General features: G+C 53.1%; 1 protein-coding gene across 4 annotated transcripts; it reads right to left on the bottom strand.

Annotated features, from left to right (window-relative positions):
- Positions 1–69: 69 nt before the first annotated feature.
- Positions 70–18,141, bottom strand: LOC111520788 (galectin-9B). 4 transcript variants are annotated; one of them, XR_003307171.1, is made up of 11 exons: positions 17,985–18,111; positions 10,999–11,090; positions 8,833–9,034; positions 7,166–7,379; positions 5,997–6,092; positions 4,285–4,320; positions 3,719–3,769; positions 3,043–3,084; positions 2,498–2,586; positions 2,184–2,346; positions 70–792 (listed from the first exon to the last, which is right to left on the bottom strand). XR_003307171.1 is itself a non-coding variant. In XM_023183858.3 (11 exons), exons 1-11 carry the CDS (start codon positions 18,021–18,023, stop codon positions 646–648), a joined length of 1,068 nt encoding a protein of 355 aa, XP_023039626.1. In that variant the 5' UTR covers positions 18,024–18,127; the 3' UTR covers positions 70–645. The 4 variants fall into 4 exon arrangements, 3 of the variants coding, with proteins under 3 accessions (XP_023039626.1, XP_023039627.1, XP_023039628.1); XM_023183858.3 differs by having other exon boundaries at positions 7,269–7,379; positions 17,985–18,127; XM_023183859.2 differs by lacking the exon at positions 5,997–6,092 and having other exon boundaries at positions 7,269–7,379; positions 17,985–18,141.
- Between the last annotated feature and the right edge of the window lie 871 nt (positions 18,142–19,012).

Raw genomic sequence — 19,012 nt, 5'->3', positions numbered from 1 at the left:
CCCCCCCGCCCGATTCCACAGACTCCAAAATGTCTCCAAATGAATTAAAGAAGCCACGGTCAACCCACATGAATGTGCCAACAAGCATTTTCATTTCTTTATTTCAAAGACACTGGGAAAGGAGCCAGTCCCCTGAAGAGAACACTCCGGTCAGTTGGTGGAGGCCAGTGGGATGCCATCAGGTCTGCTTTCCAGGAGGGGGTGAAGGGTTGGTGCAGGGTGCAAGGTGAGAGTGAAGTTAAAGGTCAGAGAGGAGGGGCTGAGGAGGCCACCTCCCACCAGGAGTAGACAGCTGGTGGCTTGGGACTGGGGTGGAGCCGTGTGGGGGATGGGAGGGGACTGAGCATGGGCCTTCATCTTCACTGCCCCCTCCTCCCTCTCCCTGGCTGTGCCCGCCTCCTGGGATGGTAGGATTTGGGCAGCTGGAGCCCCAGGTGCTGCCACGGCTGAGGAAGGCAATCCCGGTCAGCTGCCTTCTCTGTTCCAGGGTGGCTGTAGCCAGAAGCAGGACCAGTCAAGGACATGGCCTCTGCATTAAAGCCCAGATCCCAGGCAGGGTTGGAAAGGCTGGGCCTGGGACGTGGGGATGATGAGAAGACCCAGACGGCCCCCACCCCAGCCCCGGCCCCAGGGCCAGGGAGCCGCCTATGTCTGCACGTGGGTCAGCTGGACGTCGCCCCCCACTTCCAGTCTGTTGATGGCGGGCAGGTTCCTCAGGCGATGGTAATATTCAAACAGGTGCTGACCATCCACGGCCACCTTGAGGCAGTGCGCGTCACACAAGATCCACACCTGTGCAGAGATCATGCCGTTTGCACTACACTTGGGAAGTCCTCCACTCACACTGCAGCCTCCTGTCTCCCTTCCTCCTTCCCTCCTCAGATGTTAATAAGCCCCTCACCTGCGCTCCATCCCCACTGAGCGACGGCGCTTCACTAAACAGGCTGTGCGTGCTCCTTCCCTTGTACTGTTCCCTGGCCCACAATACTGTTCCCACCCCATCAGGGACAGGAGCGCTGGCCTGTGCTGTCTGCATCTCTCGGGCCCAGCACACAGGAGTGCTCCGGGCCTGGGCTCCTGCAGCATCAGCCTCCTAACTTGTCTTTTCCACCCCAATGCCTTCTCCATGAGGCAGTCAGGGTACAAATGTTAAAACCTCCTTCCCTTCGCAATAGCTAACACTCCTATCACACACGCCATGTGCCAGGCACTGTCCTACACATGCTACAGATACTGTCTCATTCCATTCTTACAACTCAAGGAAATTCATGATTTTTAGCTCTGTTTTGTAGACGAGGAAACTGAAGCATAGAATAGTTAAGTCACTTGCCTGAGGTCACACAGCTGTCCACAAATCAAAGAATGTTGCTCCCTGGCTTGAAACACTCCCGTGTGGCTTTTCACTGTGTTAATCCAAGCTCCTTTCCATGGCTGCAAAGCCCTACATCAGCCATTTTCAACTCTGATTGCAGAGTATAATCACTAAAGGCATATTTTTAAAATGCGAATGCCCAGCTGACCGCCTCGCTGGCCTGGGCTGGGCCCCAGCACTGATACTTCCTTTGTAAGCTCCCTGGGTGATTTGAATGTGTAGTCAGGGCGGAGCACGCCCGCCTGCTGTTCCTGGACAGGCCACACCCGCGCCTCTGCACGTTGGCCCTCGCTGCCCCCCCAGGCTCGCTCTATCTCATCGCTCTGTTTTGCTTTGTGCGTGGCACTGTCGTTATCTGTGACAATCTGTCCATGCTTTACTTTCCTTGTTCCTTCGCCACCTAAACTGTAAACTCCCTGGAGGCAGGACCCGGTCTACCTGCTTCATGACTGCGCCCCCAGCACGCCGGCTGCTTCCTGCACAAAGCAGGCGACAAGAAAATGGTTGTTGAATAAGTGAAGAAATGAAAAACACCTCCTTCTTGGATCTGATTTGACACTGGCTGTGTGACCGCAAGCAAGTAACCTGCACTTGTGAGTTTCTTTCCTCATCTGAAAAAGCAGATCCCAACACTTCCTTCATGCAGGAAAATAATGATAATAATAATAATTTCTTGGCCACCTTCTCTTCTTCTGGATCCTCATCCCAGAGGCATCAGCCCCCAACCTGTTCAAGGCACCCCAGACCTCCTTTACCCCTCCCCCTGTGCACCCATAGGAGCCTCTCCAAGCTCCAGACGGCGGTGCCTTACCGAGAAGCTCTGGCCTCGGACGAAGGGCATTTTTCGGGGCAGTCTTCGCTCCTCAGACCCCCAAGAGTTGTTGATCTGGGTGTTGCGGACCACAGCGTTCTCATCAAAACGGGGGTTCAGGTGGAAGGCGATGTGGCTCCCAGAGCACAGGTTGATGTGGAACCTGGGGTGGGCGGCCCACCTGAACCTTTGTCCTCTGAGTTCTGAGCCCCATTTCCTCCCCGTCATCTGCAGCCTGCCCGAAGCCAGGGGAATGGCTGGAATGACCTTGAAGGGCTCTCTCTTCCCAGAGGTCACTGGAGCCCTTGGCTTACCTCTGAGCACTGGGCAGGACGGTGCCCGACAGGATGATGGACTTGGATGGGTACAGCCCTCCCGGAATGGTGGTGACAAAAGGCATTGGCTGTGGGAAGGAGGGGGACAGAGCAGCCAGTGGCAGCCAGGGCAGCCGCCACACGGAAGGGGAAGACGGTGCCAGTTCCCATGAATCTGGGCCGTCAGCCGAGAAGAAGCCCGGGATATCTTTACTTGGTTCCGTAAACGCCAAAGGAAAACTTTCCAGTGCTCCTCAAATTCATGGGCTTAGATTAGCGTCATGAAAGGAACTTTGGCCAAACACAACAAGACTCGTGGGGTGAAAAGGGAGGGCCATACAATGTGCTCACACTGACATGACAGTTTTAAGGTTGAAAGCTCCTCTCCACAGTCTTCTAATTCACTGGGATGCTTTGAAGCCCTTCAGCTTACCGAAGGACCGCTTTTCATTTTTCAAGGCCAGTGGATACCCCCTGCAGCGGCTCTTCACCCCCAGCCTGCCCACCACAAACAGAACCTCTGCCCTCCCTGAGAAACCACTTACATAGGCGGGGTGGGGGTACATCACAGGTGGGAAGGCGGGAGTCTGTTGAAAAGAAACCAGGAAATTCAGTGGGAGAGCGCATGTGTGCACGAGCACTCACCCACGCGCACCCACGCATTCTAGAGGGGGCTCCACTGTGGGGCTGACCTCGTGAGGCTTTGGCCCTTGGACGGTCCTGTCCACCTCCCTTTTCATGTTAGCCTTCCTGGAACTTCCTGCCGTGTTCCCGGACCCCACCACGGTCACCTGCCCCTCAACCCCTTCACAGGCAGCCCCACTAACGCTAAACTCCCGGCCTGATTTGCACCATCAGGAGAACAGCTTAAGCCTGTGATCAGGAGTGACATCCGGGGGACGCAGGATGCAGGGCCAGGAACCTCACATCCGGGTGCTGGGGCCACTGCACTCCCCACTTGGTGACAGGTGGACCAGTTTCCCTCCCGGTCTCTAGGGAACCTGCTTCTTCCACCACTGGATAAATCCTGCTTCTTCCAGAATCTCTGCTGTCCCAAGAACAGCTTTAGCCACATGTCACCTGAGCCAAGGACTCAGCCCCTAGTGTCCCCATCCTCCTTGCTAAACCGCTTTCTTCCCAACTCTAGGGCTCTAGGGAGTTTAGTTCTTGGTGAAGGAGGACACTGTGCAGCTGTGAACTGGCCAGAACTTGTAGACTTACAGAGAACATCTGTCCAAGGGTGCTCTGCACCGTGTGGATGACTTTCTGGGTCTGGAAGAAAGAAACCAGGTCTCACCCAGGCTCTCCCGTGTGAAGACCACCAGCTCCCACCAGAGGGCGCCACACAGCAGGCACCTCCAGGGGGTGTAATCAGCCCAATGGCCCCACAGACCCCACAGAGGGTGGGTCCAGGTGTTTCTTCTCTCAAGGGGATGAGGGAGGGCAAAGGTTAGAACCCTGGAGAAGACAGATGGGAACGCTGGTGGCTCTGGCCCATCTTTCCTCTCAGGGAAATGTCTCTCAGCCTAGCCTCCCTTTGCAGGTGGGAGAAGGGAATGCGGGACACGGTCTTCCGTGGCTGCCCACGGGGTGGCAACTCAGGTTGCTTCATCACAGCCAGCCAACCACATCCAACCCCCTACCTCGCCAGGCTGGGCAGACGGTCAAGGGCCTGGCCTCTGCCTTCCCCACTCCCAATGAGAGAGGCCCAATGCCTGGCCCTGCCTCTTCCATGAGCCCAGAAGAGCCAAAATCAAGAGGATCCAAAAAGAAAGCAAGAGACTTACAATGGGAGCCCGGTTGGCAGGCCGCACGCCGGGAGGCTGGAGGGGTGAGGAGAGTCAGAACAGTGGTTATTGCGGGCACCACAGAACGGGAAGAGACGATGGCAGAACTCCAGGGAGGCTCTTGTGCTCAGAAATGCCTCCCCAGACACACCCGCCTCCCTCTTGCTCCCAAGCAAGCCTTCCTGAGCCCGTGGCACCCAGATTTTTACCCCCAGGTGCCCAGGGCTTTGGGGTTGGGAGGTAGGGTATCCGCATTTGTTCCTCTCAAGGGAGAGAAGACTGGGTTTGTTGGAGACCTCACTGCTTTCTGTAGCTCCCACAGCCAAGAGTATTACTTCCAGTGCCATATTTCACCCGTAAGGTGAGAAGGGGTATTTGTTGAAGGCCTACTGTGGGTCGATTCCTGGGCTTCAGTGCTTTCCAGTGAGGGAAGCAGCCTCAGCTCCTGTGTCCCTCATGAGGCAATGAGGCTCAGAAAGATTAAGCAACTTGCTCAAGCTCGCCCAGGTGGAAGGGACCAAATCCAAAACGGCAGCCAGTTCTGTCTGACTGTATCCAGTACACTTTCTATCCTCCCCAGCGCCAGGGCCAGGGCCAAAGTTGGGCTGACCTGCGAAGGTTCCCTGGGACTCAGCCAGTCCTGAAGTCAGCGAGGCAGGAGGCAGGTGCCCTGTCTGTACCGTGATGGGCCATAGGAAGACTGTGTAGACAAAGCGCCCCTCCTCCTAGTCCCCACTGCTTGAGCGGCCACAGGAAGTGCTGCTCGCCTCCTTGTCCTGGATCCTGCCCCACCCAGTAGACTGTTCTTGCCCTGGCTGGTATCCCATTCTCCCTGGCTGTGAGAACCACATTCCACATTCATTCATTCTCTGAGCCCCTACTGAGTGCCAGGCACTCTGCAAATGAATAAGCCATGGTCCTAGCCCTCTGGGGCCTCATGGGCATAGGGAGATGGGGGTGGAGTGATGGGGACAGACACACAAACACAGTTACAATGGGGTGCTGTGAACTGGCATGGCACAGATATGTACAGACTCCATGGGGACGCGGGGAGAGCGTCCAACAATATTCTGGGCAGGGAGGACTCCCAGAGGAGAGACACTTAGGCAGAGCATGGAATGGCAATTAGGCGTGTGCTGGGGGCAGGCTGGCAGAGGGTGCTTCCGGGACCAGGGACAGCATATGCAAAAGCATGGTGGCCCGAGGGCCTCGTGTGAGCCGTGGAGGCTGCGTGAGCTTCGTGGGTTGGGGGTGAGGCAGGGAGGTTGACTGGGGCCAGACTCGGGAGGAATCTGTATGCCCTGCTGGGGAATTTGGGCTTTATTTGAAGGACTTGGGGCTTTTAAGATTTTTAAGCAGGGAGGAGGTGTGATCAGATTTGCTTATAAGAAGGTCACTGTGGCAGTGGTTGGGTGTGGGGGGTGGGGAACTGGATCCCTGTCGTCATGGTGAGGAATCCCAGAGGCCTGGGCCATGTCGGTGGCTTCAGGACCCTTGGTGCCTTAGAGAGACATAAAGAAGGGGGAGTGAAGAATCCAGGGTGACTCCCAGATCCCCAGCTCTGGGTGCCCAGCGGACAGAAACAGGGAACTCTTGAGTGGGCAAGATGGTGCCTGTAGGCCCTGATGTCCTGCTGGTTGGGGCCAGCCTCTCAGACCCTCGGTCCTTCCTGCTGTCTGCTCAGCCACCCAGGGCCTCTGTGTTGAACTCACTTTTTGTCTGCGCCCCCTGGGCCTGGGTGGGAAACAGACAGGCTGGGAGAACGGCACCATGGAGAAGGCAGGCTGAACAGGGACTGCGCGGGGGTTCTGTTAAAACAAAAGGCACCGGCCGGTGAGAAAAGCATTAATAGAGCCAAGGATAAGCTGAAAGGCAGAGGCAGGGGCAAGAGGGAGAGACCAGGCAGGCAGAGGGATGCAGCAAGGGGGTTAGGGCCACGCTGAGGTGGGAGGGGAAAGTGTCAGGCTCTGGTGAGCAGCGCAGAGGGGCAGTCTCCCTCCAGCTCTTCCCTTCCACCCGCAGGGGAGAGAGTCAGGGAAGGAGGGAATGAGAGATGAGGACCAAAAGGTGAGGAGCCCAGGTTTGCTGAGGGCCTACTGCGCACTTTGCTCATCTCAAGGAGCTCCCTCGAATGCCAAAAGGGTAACAGCAGTTCCTATCCAGCTGCCGGTGCCCTGCGGGAATGTGGGCCCAGCATACCCTCATCTTCCCATTTTTCACGTGGTATTGGTATCTCCTGACCTTCTTTAGTTTTATTTATTTTCTTTTGTTATTCAAACAAGAAGTTTTTAGAGATGGGGTCTTGCTGTGTTGCCCAGGCAGAACTCAAATTCCTGGGCTCAAGCGATTCTCCCGCCTCAGCCTCTTGAGTAGCCAGGATTGCAGACCTCTACCACCGTACCCGGCTCTCCTGACCTTTCAGATGTTGGCAACACATTCAAAGGCTTTAAAACACAGAGGTCAAACCTACCCTGGTGTGTGCCCAGGGGGCCACTGTGCGACCTCTGATATCTGTCTCCTCACTGAACCACGCAACCACCCACGGGGGGCAGGCAATGACCCTGCTCATTCTACAGATGAGGAAACCGAGGCTGAGAGAGGCAAAGTCGCTTGTCTGAGATCCCACAGAGGATGAATGGCAGAGCTTGGAATCTGAACTGGATTCAGCTTGGTTCCTGAGCCTGGGCTCTTTCTAGAACAATATGGCCTCCTAACCAGGGTGGAAATCAAGGTGTGAGGAGAAAGGGGCAGCTGAGGAGTCTGGGAGACCAAGGCAGATGTTCTGGACAGAGACAGTGACACAGAAGGAGGGGCAGAGTGACAGAGGAGAGGGGGCGGGCAGGCAGTGGGACAGGGAAGCAGAGGTTGTCCCCAGAGTCACCTGGGTAGGAGATTGGCTTGGGTCCACCCAGCAGGGCCTTGGCACAGCTACGCTGGGCCCTGCATCCCAGCCCCGGGAACCGGTGCCAGGTGGACAGTCTGACCTGGAAGCTGATGTAGGACAGCTGCACAGAGCCATTGACGGAGATGGTGTCCACACGGTGGAAGGGCACGCGGTGGAAATACTGCACGAAGAGGCTCCCGTTCACCATCACCTGCCAGAGGAGAGCGCGTGTTCTGGGGGAGACGCTCCAGGCCAGGATGGGGACCCCCCCTGTGCTCCTGGACCCTCCTTCTAGAAAATGAAGACCTGAATCTGGGCCTCACTGTGGGGCCAGTTACAGGAACGTGTGTGACCTGAAGGGCATCAACCCGAGTCTCTACGGGGCTCCAGTGGTTGGGCTTTTCGTTCTTCTGGTTGTTTACTGCAGTAGGTTTGTCTTTCTAGTCTTAGCTCACCTGGTGCTTCATTTATTTATTATTTATTTTCCTTCAACTTTTTTTTTTTTTTTTGAGACAGAATGTCACTCTGTCACCCAGGCTGGAGTGCAGTGGTTCAAGCAATTCTCCTGCCTCAGCCTCCCAAGTAGCTGGGATTACAGGTGCCCACCACCATGCCCTGCTAATTTTTGTATTTTTAGTAGAGACAGGGTTTCACCATGTTGGCCAGGGTGGTCTTGAACTCCTGACCTCAAGTGATCCATCCTCCTCAGGCTCCCAAAGTGCTTGGATTATAGGGGTGAGCCGCCGTGCCCAGCCCCTTCAACTTTTATTTTAAGTTCCAGGGTACAAGTACAGGATGTGCGGGTTTGTTAACTAGGTAAACAGGTGCCACGGTGGTTTGCTGCACAGATCAACCCATCACCTTGGTATCAAGCCCAGCATCCATTAGCTAATCTTCCTGACGCTCTCCTTCCCTGACCAGGCCCCAATGTGTGTTGTTTCCCCCGTTGTGTTCATGTGTTCTCATCGTTCAGCTCCTACTTATAAATGAGAACATGCGGTGCTTGGTTTTCTGCTCCTACAATGGCTTCCAGCTCCATCCATGTTCCTGCAAGGGACATGATCTCATTCTTTTTTATGACTGCAGGGGTATTATTTATATATGCATAAAACACTCATGGGGAACAGAGGAGAGGTGACCTCGTGTTGCATACTGAGTGGATGGGAACATCCTTATCTCAGATAAGCATACTCAGACTGACTTACCCACGGGCTTCTCAAGCCCAGAGACCTACTCTGCTTGCAAAGGTAATTTGCAATGTGCTTACAAAACTATACTCTTAATAGACCCTGGATAAAGGCTGGAACAATGTCGCTGAAAAATAAATGTTACCAGGGACCTGGAGAGGAGGAATGGTGACAGCAGAGGAATGGAATGAGCTTGGAATTCAAAGACACACAACACCAAACAGCAACGTGGTGACTCCTCTAGTTCTTATGTTCAGAGTAAAAGAAGCAGCAGGCACACCTGTAGATTCAGGTGAAGGTGCAGAAGGAGACTACGCAGCCATGGGTAACACCTTACAAGGAAATGGTCGTGTTATCTGTATAGTGGTGTCACTCTGGCTGAATGTCAATTAAAGTGATTACTTAAAGGCCATTCACATTCACCTGATAGGGCTGGGAGTCCTGTGGGTGAGAGGTGGGGAGGGGATTCCTGCTCACCTTGAAATCCGAGCTCTGCACCAGGAAGCAGAGGTCAAAGGGCATCCCCTTCCGGAGGGGCAGGTGCATCTTCCTCTCCTCGGGCCCCCAGCTTCCATTCTGCCTCGTGTTGCACACCGCGTACCCTCCGTCTTCAAACCGAGGGTTGAAGTGGAAGGCAATGTCGTCTCCACTGAAGCCAGTCTGAAAGTCCACAGCAAACCTAGGCCCAGGAATAGCAAACAGTCTTCTGTGGCATGGCCGAGGAGGGCCTTGGCGCCTCTGGCCTGCATTTGTCTGGGATCTTGCATAGAACCTGCGTGGCAGAGACTGCTTGGTTGGCATCCTTTTTGTTTCTCTAATTTGGATCCAATGTGTTTTTGTGCAATTATTGCATTTTGCCTTTACAGCATGATTTTCTAAAAATCAGTAGAAAATGGCTAAGGAAAAGTGCTGGCATGAGCAAACAAGAAGCATAGGTCTTGGAAAGTGATTACCGATTGGTACCAAAGATGGAAGTTGTTAAGCACACCTAGAAGACAGAGCCTTCCGTGCCAGTGGACACTTGTTGGAGGCCAGCACTTGCCTGACTAAGTGGGAAAGAAGAGAACAAATGTAAAGAGCATGTGAAATTGGGGCCAGGCACAGTGGCTCACGCTTGCAATCACCATACTTCGGGAGGCTGAAGCAGGCAGATCACTTGAGCCCAGGAGTGGAAGACCATCCTGAGCAACAGAGCGAGATCTCATCTCTACTTAAAAAATATATATATATAATATATATATTTTTAAAGTATTAAATATACATATTAGGTTTATTTAATTAGCTAGGCATCATGATGCATGCCTATAGTCCCAGCTGCTTGGGGGGCTGAGATGCGAGGATCTCTTGAGCCCAGAAATTCGAGGCTGCAGTGAGCTATGATCGTACCACTGCACTCCAGCCTGGGTGAAAGAAAAGAGTCCCTGTCTCAAAAGAAAACAATTAATTAATTAAATGAATAAATGGAGAAGATTGCATTAGAAATATCTCTGCATGTATTTTTCCTCTGGGGTCCTTCAGCTTCACCCCTGTAGTCCTTTGGAAATTCCTGCCCCAAGGAAGGGAGAGGCAGAAAGCGCCTGAGAGGAGAGCGTCCTCTGAGGTAGGATCTGTCTATTCCACAGGATGGGGGTGGGAAGCCCTCCCGGTGCTGGGAGGTGGGGGAGGCGGAGGGACAGGGAGAGAGGAAGGGGTGGAAGATGAGAGGCCTGGTCCTGCTTCCCCTCGTTGCAGGGTTCAGGGGGATCGGGGCCTCCCTGCCCGTGGCATCTCCTGGGGGCACTGCAGGCTCTCAGAGAAGTCCCACAGCAGGATGGCAATGGCGGAGGAGGTCACCAAGAATCTAGGTGGCCGAGCTGAGGTTGAGCTGGGATCTGCGAGGCCCAGAAGGTCTTAAGGAGAGGTCCCCTGGGACTGAGGCAGAGCAGTTTCCGAGAGAGAGCCATGAGACCAGAGGCTCTTCTGTGGGCCCCGCAGACTTCAGCAGGCAGCCACCCGTGGTCTCCCACCAAGCCAGGAGAGAGCTACACACCCCTGTGCCCCCTGGTCGGGGTTCCTCAGCAGGGGTCAGCCAGGCCTGCTTGAGGGTCTAGAGCCCTCCCAGCCCCTGAGAAGCCACGTGAGCTCCTCTGTGTTCCCAGTCAGCCCATCTTGGGAGGGAGGAGGGTTGGGAAACTGCCCTGATACAATGAATTGAGTTAGTAGTTTCCAGAAAAGGCCTTGAAATCAAAAGAGACCAAATTACTTTGAATGTCAATTTTCAATATTTTCACGTTAGCAGAAGGAGAGCTTCAGAATGGATGAGAGCAGTGATGGGAAATGGAGGAAGTTTGATTTTTGTAATTCTTAGTCACAGTGTGCAAGGTTCAAACCAGAACATAACCCTCCAACTCAGACCATCCCACTCCCTCCTTAGACGGCCAGCTCCCAGGGCCCCATTCATCCCGGAGTCCAGGTTAATGGCGCCCCTGGCTGCAGGTTGTGCCTGCGGAGTGCTGTCCTGTGGCATGGGTTAGGGACGCATTGGGCCTCCCCTGAGCCAGGCACGTGAGCTTGGATGTTGTTGTCTGAAGTAACCCAGGCAGTGGTTTACTAAGGGATGAGGCTGGAGTGAAACATTTCCATCGATTACACACACACACACACCTGCTTCCACTGGAGCTGAGAACAGTCCCATTGACAGTGATCTGAAGTCCATCCTGGAGACCCCCTTGGATAGTTCCAGAAAAGGGGACGGCCTGCAGGGAGAAGGTGTGGGGCTGTCAGTCAGGTGGCCAGCCTCCCGTTTGCTGCCCTCCAGCGCTAGTCAGTGGCCGGCCTGGGTATGACAGCGCCATGCAAGGGGATGGGGTGCGGCTGTGACCAGGACAGATAGTGTCTCAGCCCCATGGGTCTCAGGGTCCTGTGTGGAGGCAGACACAAATCCGATTAGTTACTCAGACAGTCTAAGCTTGTGATAAGGAGAAGCCTGGCCCTGAGAGGACACGACAGGGAGCTGAGCTTGTGTGAGAGTCTGAGAGGCAGTGGAGGCTCCATCAGGAACGCACCAGGCTGAAGGCCTTCCTTCCAGGCAGGGAAGTAGCAGGCAGACGCCCTGGGCTGGTAAGGAACTAGGTAGTAATGGGGGCTGCTGGACCTCATGCTAAGCTCCCAGCAAAGTGTCCAGGGCCCTGGCTGGAGACTCAGAAGGCTCAAGAGAGCAAAGGGACCCATCAAGGGTCTGCAGTTTCCACCAAGAGGGTCACCTGAGAGAGACAAGAGGAAGGCATGCCCCTCTCCCCCCCACCACCATATGACAATGGCCACCGTGACCTTTGCCCTCCTGGCCACCTTCAGCAGAGCCTCTTCCCAGATGCCCTCTGTAGTCGTGGGGCAGCCCCCTCCTCTGCTTCTGCCCCCGGGCTCCCCATTCCTTCCCTCAGGCCCTCAGCAGCCCCGAACCCTACTAGTGTAGTTTCCCCACCCATCCCAGGCCCCACGGGCTACCACTTTGTCAAATTCTCTGTCCGGGGCTCTTTAAAGGAGTGATGGGCCATGGTGAGGATGCATCACTTCAGAGTCAGGTCTGAATCCTAGCTCTGCTGCTCATGACCTGAGTGGCCTTGGGAAGCCTACTTCACCTCTCTTTGCCTCAGTTTCCTCATCTGTAAAATAGGAATGTGTTTCTCCTACTGCATATGACTGATGATTTCATGAGAGAAAGCCTGTGGTAGAAGAGACTGGCACATAGGAGATGCTTCTCCACTGTCACCTACCCCCCACCTTGTTCTCTCTGAGCAAAATTCACAAACTAGTACTTCCAGTTTTCAAAGTTTATTCTGAAATGCCTCATATCCAGTGTGGTTCTATAACTCGCATTAAAGCACAGTTCTATCTCTTGGCTAATTTTCACATTCTGCAAGTTTTTAATGTCTTCTCTAATATCTCCTTTAGGTCAATTTCCAACACAAATTAAATGCCTAAAGGAGCCAGGCAGGTGACGTGTTGTGAGTCAGACGGCCAGGTAGGGAGTGGTGGGGACTGTGGCAAAGTAGACGTCACATCCCTCGCCTGAAAAGTCAACATCTACTCAGCGCTAACCAGTGATTACCATCTGGGCCCAGGATTGGCAGAGCTTCCAAAGTTTTAAGAGAAGACAGAAACCTGGATTTTTTTTTTTTTTTTTTGGTAAAACTTTCTAATTTCTTGGGGGAAAATTTTTGTCAAAAAGGATAATGTAAAATTTCCTGGCTGGGCACCGTGGCTCACATCCACAATCCCGAGGCAAAACAATCATTTGAGCCCAGGAGTTTGAGGCCAGCCTGGGCAACATAGTGGGACCCCCATCTCTACAAAAAATTAAAAAATTAGCCAGATGTGGTGGTGAACACCTTTAACCACAGTTACTTGGGAGGCTGAGGCAGGAGAATTGCTTGAGCCTGGGAGGTCGAGGCTGCAGTGAACCACGATTGCACCACTGCACTCGAGCCTGGGCAACAAAGGGAGACCCTGTCTCAAATGAAACCCCCCAAATTCCCATATTATAGAGATACACAGTGAAATATTTGCAATGGAATGGTATCTCTGGATTTGCTTCCACATACCTGAAGGTGGGAAGGGAAGCAAGCGAGGGAGGGTATAGGATGAAGCAAGATAGGCCTGAGTTGATCGTTGTTGGAGCAGAGTGATGGGTGTGTGTTGTTGATGGTACAATTCTCTCTGCATGTTTGAATTTCCTATAATAACAAGTTAAACACTGTGCAGGCCAAACAGAAAACACCTGCCAGCCAAATTCAGCCTACTGGCCACTGCTTTCTGGTCTGCATTGTTGAGTTGTGTGACCACACAGGACCCTGGGAAACCCATCCTAGCTCAGTGTACACACCTGGCACCGTGAAAGGCCCAGGAAATCTGGGATCTGATTCAGATAGACTCTGCTCCCCATGGATTTGAGGGGAGTGTCTTTTGTTGCCCCTCAGGTCAGGTCTGAACTCTGCCATTAAGTACTTTAGTGACCTCAAGGAAATCACAGCTTCTCTGTGTCTCTGACTTCTCTTTCTTGTTCCTGTCTACACTAGCGGTGTGGGGGTAGGAGGGTCAGCCTGATTCAGTTATGGACCAGCATGGCCTAGGATCCGGAAGCTTGTTGTCCCTGAAACACGTCTGCGGAACATTTTCCCCCTTGCCTGTTTGTGGAGGCCTCTGATTCTCTCCAGAGCCTTTCGTACTATCATGAGAGACAACACTGGAAATACACACCCTCCTGGGAAGCATGCGGCCTCCACTTAAGCGTATTCACACCACAGCATCTAGAATTGAAGGCAGAGTGTGATGGACACGGGCTCGCAAGTACACACAAGGCTGAACTAAGGAAGCCAGGAGGGAGAAAGAGCAAGTACAGATCATGGGGGTGGGACAGGGCAGGCTAATCTCCAAGGCAACAAGTTCCCCAAAAAAGTTCTGTGAGGTTTCAAAATGTCTTAAATGGCACCCCTAAATTCTGAAAAACAAGACTTTTATTTCATTTTATTTTATTTTGAGATGGTTCTCACTCTGTTGCCCAGGCTGGAGTGCGGTGAGGGGTGTGATCGTGGTTCACTGCAGCCTCTGCCTCCTGTGCTCAAGTGATCCTCCCACCTCAGCCACCCAAATACCTGAGACCAAATAAGTACATGCCACCATGCCATGCCCCACTAATTTTCAAATTTTTGTGAAAAGAGTGGATCTCGATACGTTGCCAGGGCTGGTCTTGAACACCTGGGCTCAAGTGAACCTTCTGTCTTGGCCTCCCAAAGGGCCAGGATTTTCAGGCATGAACCACCATGCCTGGCCTGAAAAATGAGATTTTAGATTGAATATTATCCTACAAACAAGGTTATTCATTGCAGCATTATAACACAAAGGATTATAAAGCAAAGCACTGGAAAGAGCCTAACAGCCTTCCAACAGGAAAAAAGGTAAAATAAATTAGGGTATTTCCATATATAACAGGTTCTGTGTAGCCTTCAAAAGAAAAGAAAAAGAGGACAGAAAGGAAAAAGAAAAAGAGGAAAACTCTGAGCACCGATATGGAATGATGCCATTTGTATAAAAAGTGGGTGGGGGAAGGCTATGGACTTGGATTTATTTATTTATAGATAAAATATCTCTGGAAGAATTTACAAGAAACTTGTAACACTGGGTATCAGTGGGCCACCCCCCAGAAACATCCTGATTCGAATCCCCAGAAACTGTGAATATGTTGTAGAAGGACCTTTGCAGATGTGATTAAATTAATAATTTTGGCATGGGGAGATTGTCCTGATTTTACAGGTGGTCCCAATGTAATCACAAAGGTCCTATAAAAAGGAGCAGGAGGATCAAAGTCAAAGGTAGGAGATGTGACAACAGAAGCAGGAAGCTGGTTTTGGGTTTTTTGTTTGTTTGTTTGTTTTGTGGGTTTTTTTTTTTTTTTTTGAGTCAGGATCTCATTCTGTTATGCAGGCTGGAGTGCAGTGGCATGGTCTCAGCTCACTGCAGCCTCCACTTCCTCAGGCTCACATGATCCTCCCACCTCAGCCTCCCAGGTAGCTGGGACTACAGGCATGCACCACCACACCTGGCTAATTTTTGTCTATTCTTTATAGAGGCATGGTCTCACTTTGCTGCCCAGGCTGGTCTCCAAGTCCTGGGCTAGAGATCCTCCTGCCTCGGCTTCCCAAAGTGCTGGGATTACAGGCATGAGCCATTGCGCCTGGACAAAGCTGCTGGTTTTAAAGATGGCAGGAGGGGCCATAAGCCAAGGCATGCAGGCAGCCTCTAGAAGCTGGAAAAGGAAAAGAAACAGATTCTCCCCTGGAGCCTCCGGAAGGAAACAACCTTGCTGACAAGCTGATTTTAGCATCTGACCTCCCTCCAGAATCATTAAGAGTATAAATTTGTTGTTTTAAGATTGGCCAGCCGAGGCTGCCGTGGAATTTAGATCTGTGTGTCCAGGAAACCCAGGAAAACAACCGGACCTACTTTTGCTCTGCAGGGTGCAGGAGGATGGATTTTTACACTGGATTTATAGTCCCACGGGCCTGGGCTCGCCTCCCAGCTCTGTACACTGTCAATTCTGACATTGGCCAAGTCGCTTGATGTACCTGTGCCCCAGTTCCCTCCTCTGAATAGTAGGACAGTAACACCACCCGGCAGAGTTCTGAGAGGACTGGGTGTGATGCGGTGAGCTAAGCCCCTGGCTTGTGTCGGCCTTGACAGTGCAGCTCTTTGCATGGAACTAAGCGATCCCTCTGCTGAGTCAGAACTTGCTCTCTGTTCCTAGTTGTGCCCAGAGACCGGGGACTTTTCCTCCTCTTATCTGGAAGTCTAGAAAGCAGAGCTGAGCCCTGTGGACCAGAATGTGGGCGGCTTTGTTCTGTACTCTGCATCACCAGAGGACACTCAAGCTCGGCCCGACAGTGGGGAGCTCAGCCTGGCTGGCCAAGACTGCCCATCAGCAGGAGCCAGTACGTGGCTGTTAGTGAAGGTGCCCCGCGGTCTCAGAGGCTCCACGGTCCTGCTGGCCACCTTTCATGACTCTTTGATTTTAGCCTTCTGACCTCCAACACTGTAAGAACAAATGTGTTGTTTAGAGGTTGCCCAGCTAAGGCTGCTGTGGCATCTGGATCCATGTGTGTCCGTGAGGGCTCTGGGCATGACCAGGAACATTTATCCTCACAGCAACCCCCGCCACTTTTACAGATGAGGAAACTGAGGCACAGAAAAGTTCAGTCACTTGCCTAAAGCTACACAGCTGGTCAGCAACAGAGCTGGGATTTGAACCCCAGCACCCACGCTTCTAACCACTACACAGGCTTCCTCTCATGAGGAAGCTGAGAACGTCTTTATTCCTGGCTCTCCCAGTGCTTCCTGGGCCAAACAGCAGGTGGCTCCAGCTTCCCCCTGGCCCTCCAAAGAGGCTGAGCTAGATGAGACCAGAAAAGAATTGGGAGTGAGGTTTCCAAGCCAGGCCCTCTTGGCACTCAGCCCTCCTCAGCAGGACAACGAACCGCGTGACCTTCCCCCACTGTCGGCACGTGGAGGAAGCGTGGCTCCGACTGCCAGAGGGGTCACCGAGTGAGGCTTAAGTGTCCTAACCCAGGGGAGCCCCGTGGGGTAGAGCGGTGCTCTGGACACCCATGGGGGCTGCACTGACCGTCTTTCTTGTCTGGGCTTCAAGGCCCTGCTTTAACTCTCGGAAACTCTCTGATGTCTATAGGAGGATTTTCCTTCTGAATCCAAAGATTAGAAAGTAAAAACCAGTTACCAGAATGATATGTCAGAACCTGGAAGAAGGTCTGGGATCCCGTTTCTGACAGAAAACCAGAGATGGGGTGACATGTCCAAGGTGGCACACGCTGACCCTAAGGCCCGCCCAGCACTGGCAGCCCGTTCCAGCTTCCCCCACTCCCTCCGTGCAGGTTCTACCTTGGGGGCCTCCACAGGGTGGCTGAGGGGTCATTGGTGACAGCCAGGAGGAGACAGGCCTCCTTTCTTCACTTCCTGTCTGGATTTTAGAAAGCAGAGCCGAGCTCTGCAGACCAGAACGTAGGCAGCCTCATTCTGGACTCAGTGTCACTAGAGGGCACCGAAGCCCGACCCTGGCCTCTGCTGAGGTGGGCCCTGGCAGCTTCCCTGCCCTCAGCACCCTGCCTCTGTCCACCCTCCCCATTCTGCCTCCCCACCCAGGAAAGACCCATCAGCCCACCTCTCCAGCCCCTGGGGAAGCTCTTTGCCAAGGCGGGGTGAGATCCTATGACAGGACCTGGCCGAGGACAGTGACCCCTGAAGGCTCCTGGGGCTTCCACTCCCATCTGGGGGCATTTGGCAACTGGTCTTCGCCTCCCTGAGCCTTGGATTTTTCGTGAATGAAGGGGACTCATAAGCCTCACAGAGTTTCAGCAAGGCACCTGCGGCCCTCTGACCCCACACTGCAGGGACAGTCCTCGCCCCCTCTCACCTCTGAGACTGCCCCTCTGCAGATGCCCTCACATGCCCATGCCTGGTTAACTCTGCCTCACCCTTCAGAGCACAGGCACCTCCTCAGGAGGCCTTCCCTGCTGCCCCCAGACTCCCAATAACACGAAACACTCCCAAAGCTCTGACAGTGTTCCAGGCACCGTTCAAACACACTAGATGCACTACCTCCTTAATCCATAGCCCAACCCTGGGAGTGGGGTCTCAAGTATTATTCCCACTTTACAGATATGGAAACTGAGGCCCAGAGACCACCAGCCAGTAAATAACTGGACCCAGGGAGGCCATCTTCGCAGTAAGCACCCTTAACTACCATGCCGGGTAGTGTCCTTACTGTCCCAGAAGCGTGCTTGCTTCCTCTTTACATGAACCATCCCACTCTACATGTCTTCCCCTGAGCACACAGGACAGGATGGGACAGCTCAGTCAACACTGTCAACCCCATGACTCATGGGACGAGCATCCCTCCAGGCATGAGTGAGCTCAGCGTGGCACAGGTGTGCCAGGATGACCTCCACTGACATTTCTGCCCTGCTTGTGTTCTCTTTGGCATACCCCCACCCCTATCTCCTGCCACCCAGGAGTTGCTTCCTCAGAGCCCCAGGGCTGTGTCCCCCTGGCTGAGGCAGCCCTGTGCCCACAGCCCCAGAACTCACTGGGTTCAGGTAGGGAGCCTGGGAACCGCTGAAGGCCATCTCTCCACCGCCTCTGTGGCCACCGCTGTCTTTCACACCTGCCAGGAAGTCCTTTGTAGAGGGAATGACTTGACACAGAAATAGAAACCAAAGCAACTTGGCTGTTGTTCAACGGGGAGGAGCCAGCAGCAAGAGGAAGCGGCTCCAGAGAGAGCAAGGTAGGGTGCTGGGTGAACTGGGGTGACACTCACAGAGGGAAGTGGGCACTCCCAGTCCCAGTGACCTTTCCCTCCTCCCTCTCCTGTGCTCAACCCGAGCCTGAAGCATATTTGATTCATAGAGGTCTACAATGCTTGACTACACTGACATGATAGCGAGTTGCCAGATGACACTGCCCAGAAGTACGTGGCTGTGTGTCCTAAGCACGCTTGGCCACGGAGTCCAGAAAATAATGGGTCTGGGCGTTGCCTGTGCACGGGATGCTGGTGGGGAAGGGCAGCTTCAACCCATTTTACATATAGAGAAGCTGAGGCTCAGAGTCTAAAGGGCATGCCCCAGGTCGCACAGCTAATTCGTGGTAGCCTGAGCTATATGAAGATTCTCAGACTCTTCAGAAAGTGTTTCTCCTCTTTAAATTTATATTATTCATGTAAAAACATAATGATGTAGAGGGGAATATTTTGCAAGAAAAACACTATAATGAAGATTTTTATTCTAGAGTATGGGGTGCCCAGGAGCTTCTGATCCTCCCTCTCCGTGAATCTCGCTTTCTTCTCCTTCTCTTCTCTATCTTTATTTTCTGCACTTTAGGATGGGGAGAGAAGTCTTGGACATAATAGAACATTTCAAGTGACATGGGGCTGGAAAGGAACATACGGCATGAACTGCCTTTAATTGGCTTCAGCACCTAGTTAGGGGAAATAATTGGCCGAAACAGAGAATAACAGGATAGGCTGCAGAGGGGGGAGGGAGCCATGAAATAAACTTACCTGAAGTTGACCAGGTCCCAGTGATGTGCTGGCCAGAAGGCCCAGAACTCAGGCTGGGGC

Source organism: Piliocolobus tephrosceles, unplaced genomic scaffold, assembly GCF_002776525.5.
Source record: "Piliocolobus tephrosceles isolate RC106 unplaced genomic scaffold, ASM277652v3 unscaffolded_719, whole genome shotgun sequence".
Classification (NCBI taxonomy): Eukaryota; Metazoa; Chordata; class Mammalia; order Primates; family Cercopithecidae; genus Piliocolobus; species Piliocolobus tephrosceles.
Note: the sequence above shows the minus strand (reverse complement) of the source record. Positions and strands in the feature narration are given on the sequence as shown.

Excerpts from the sequence above, each read along its gene's own strand:
- LOC111520788 (XM_023183858.3), bottom strand. The coding sequence starts at position 18,023 with ATGGCCTTCAGCGGTTCCCAGGCTCCCTACCTGAACCCA. Across the intron at positions 11,091-17,984 it reads AGGCTCCCTACCTGAACCCA|GCCGTCCCCTTTTCTGGAAC; the intron begins GTGAGTTCTGGG and ends TTCTCCCTGCAG. Across the intron at positions 2,347-2,497 it reads GTCCTGCCCAGTGCTCAGAG|GTTCCACATCAACCTGTGCT; the intron begins GTAAGCCAAGGG and ends CGCCCACCCCAG.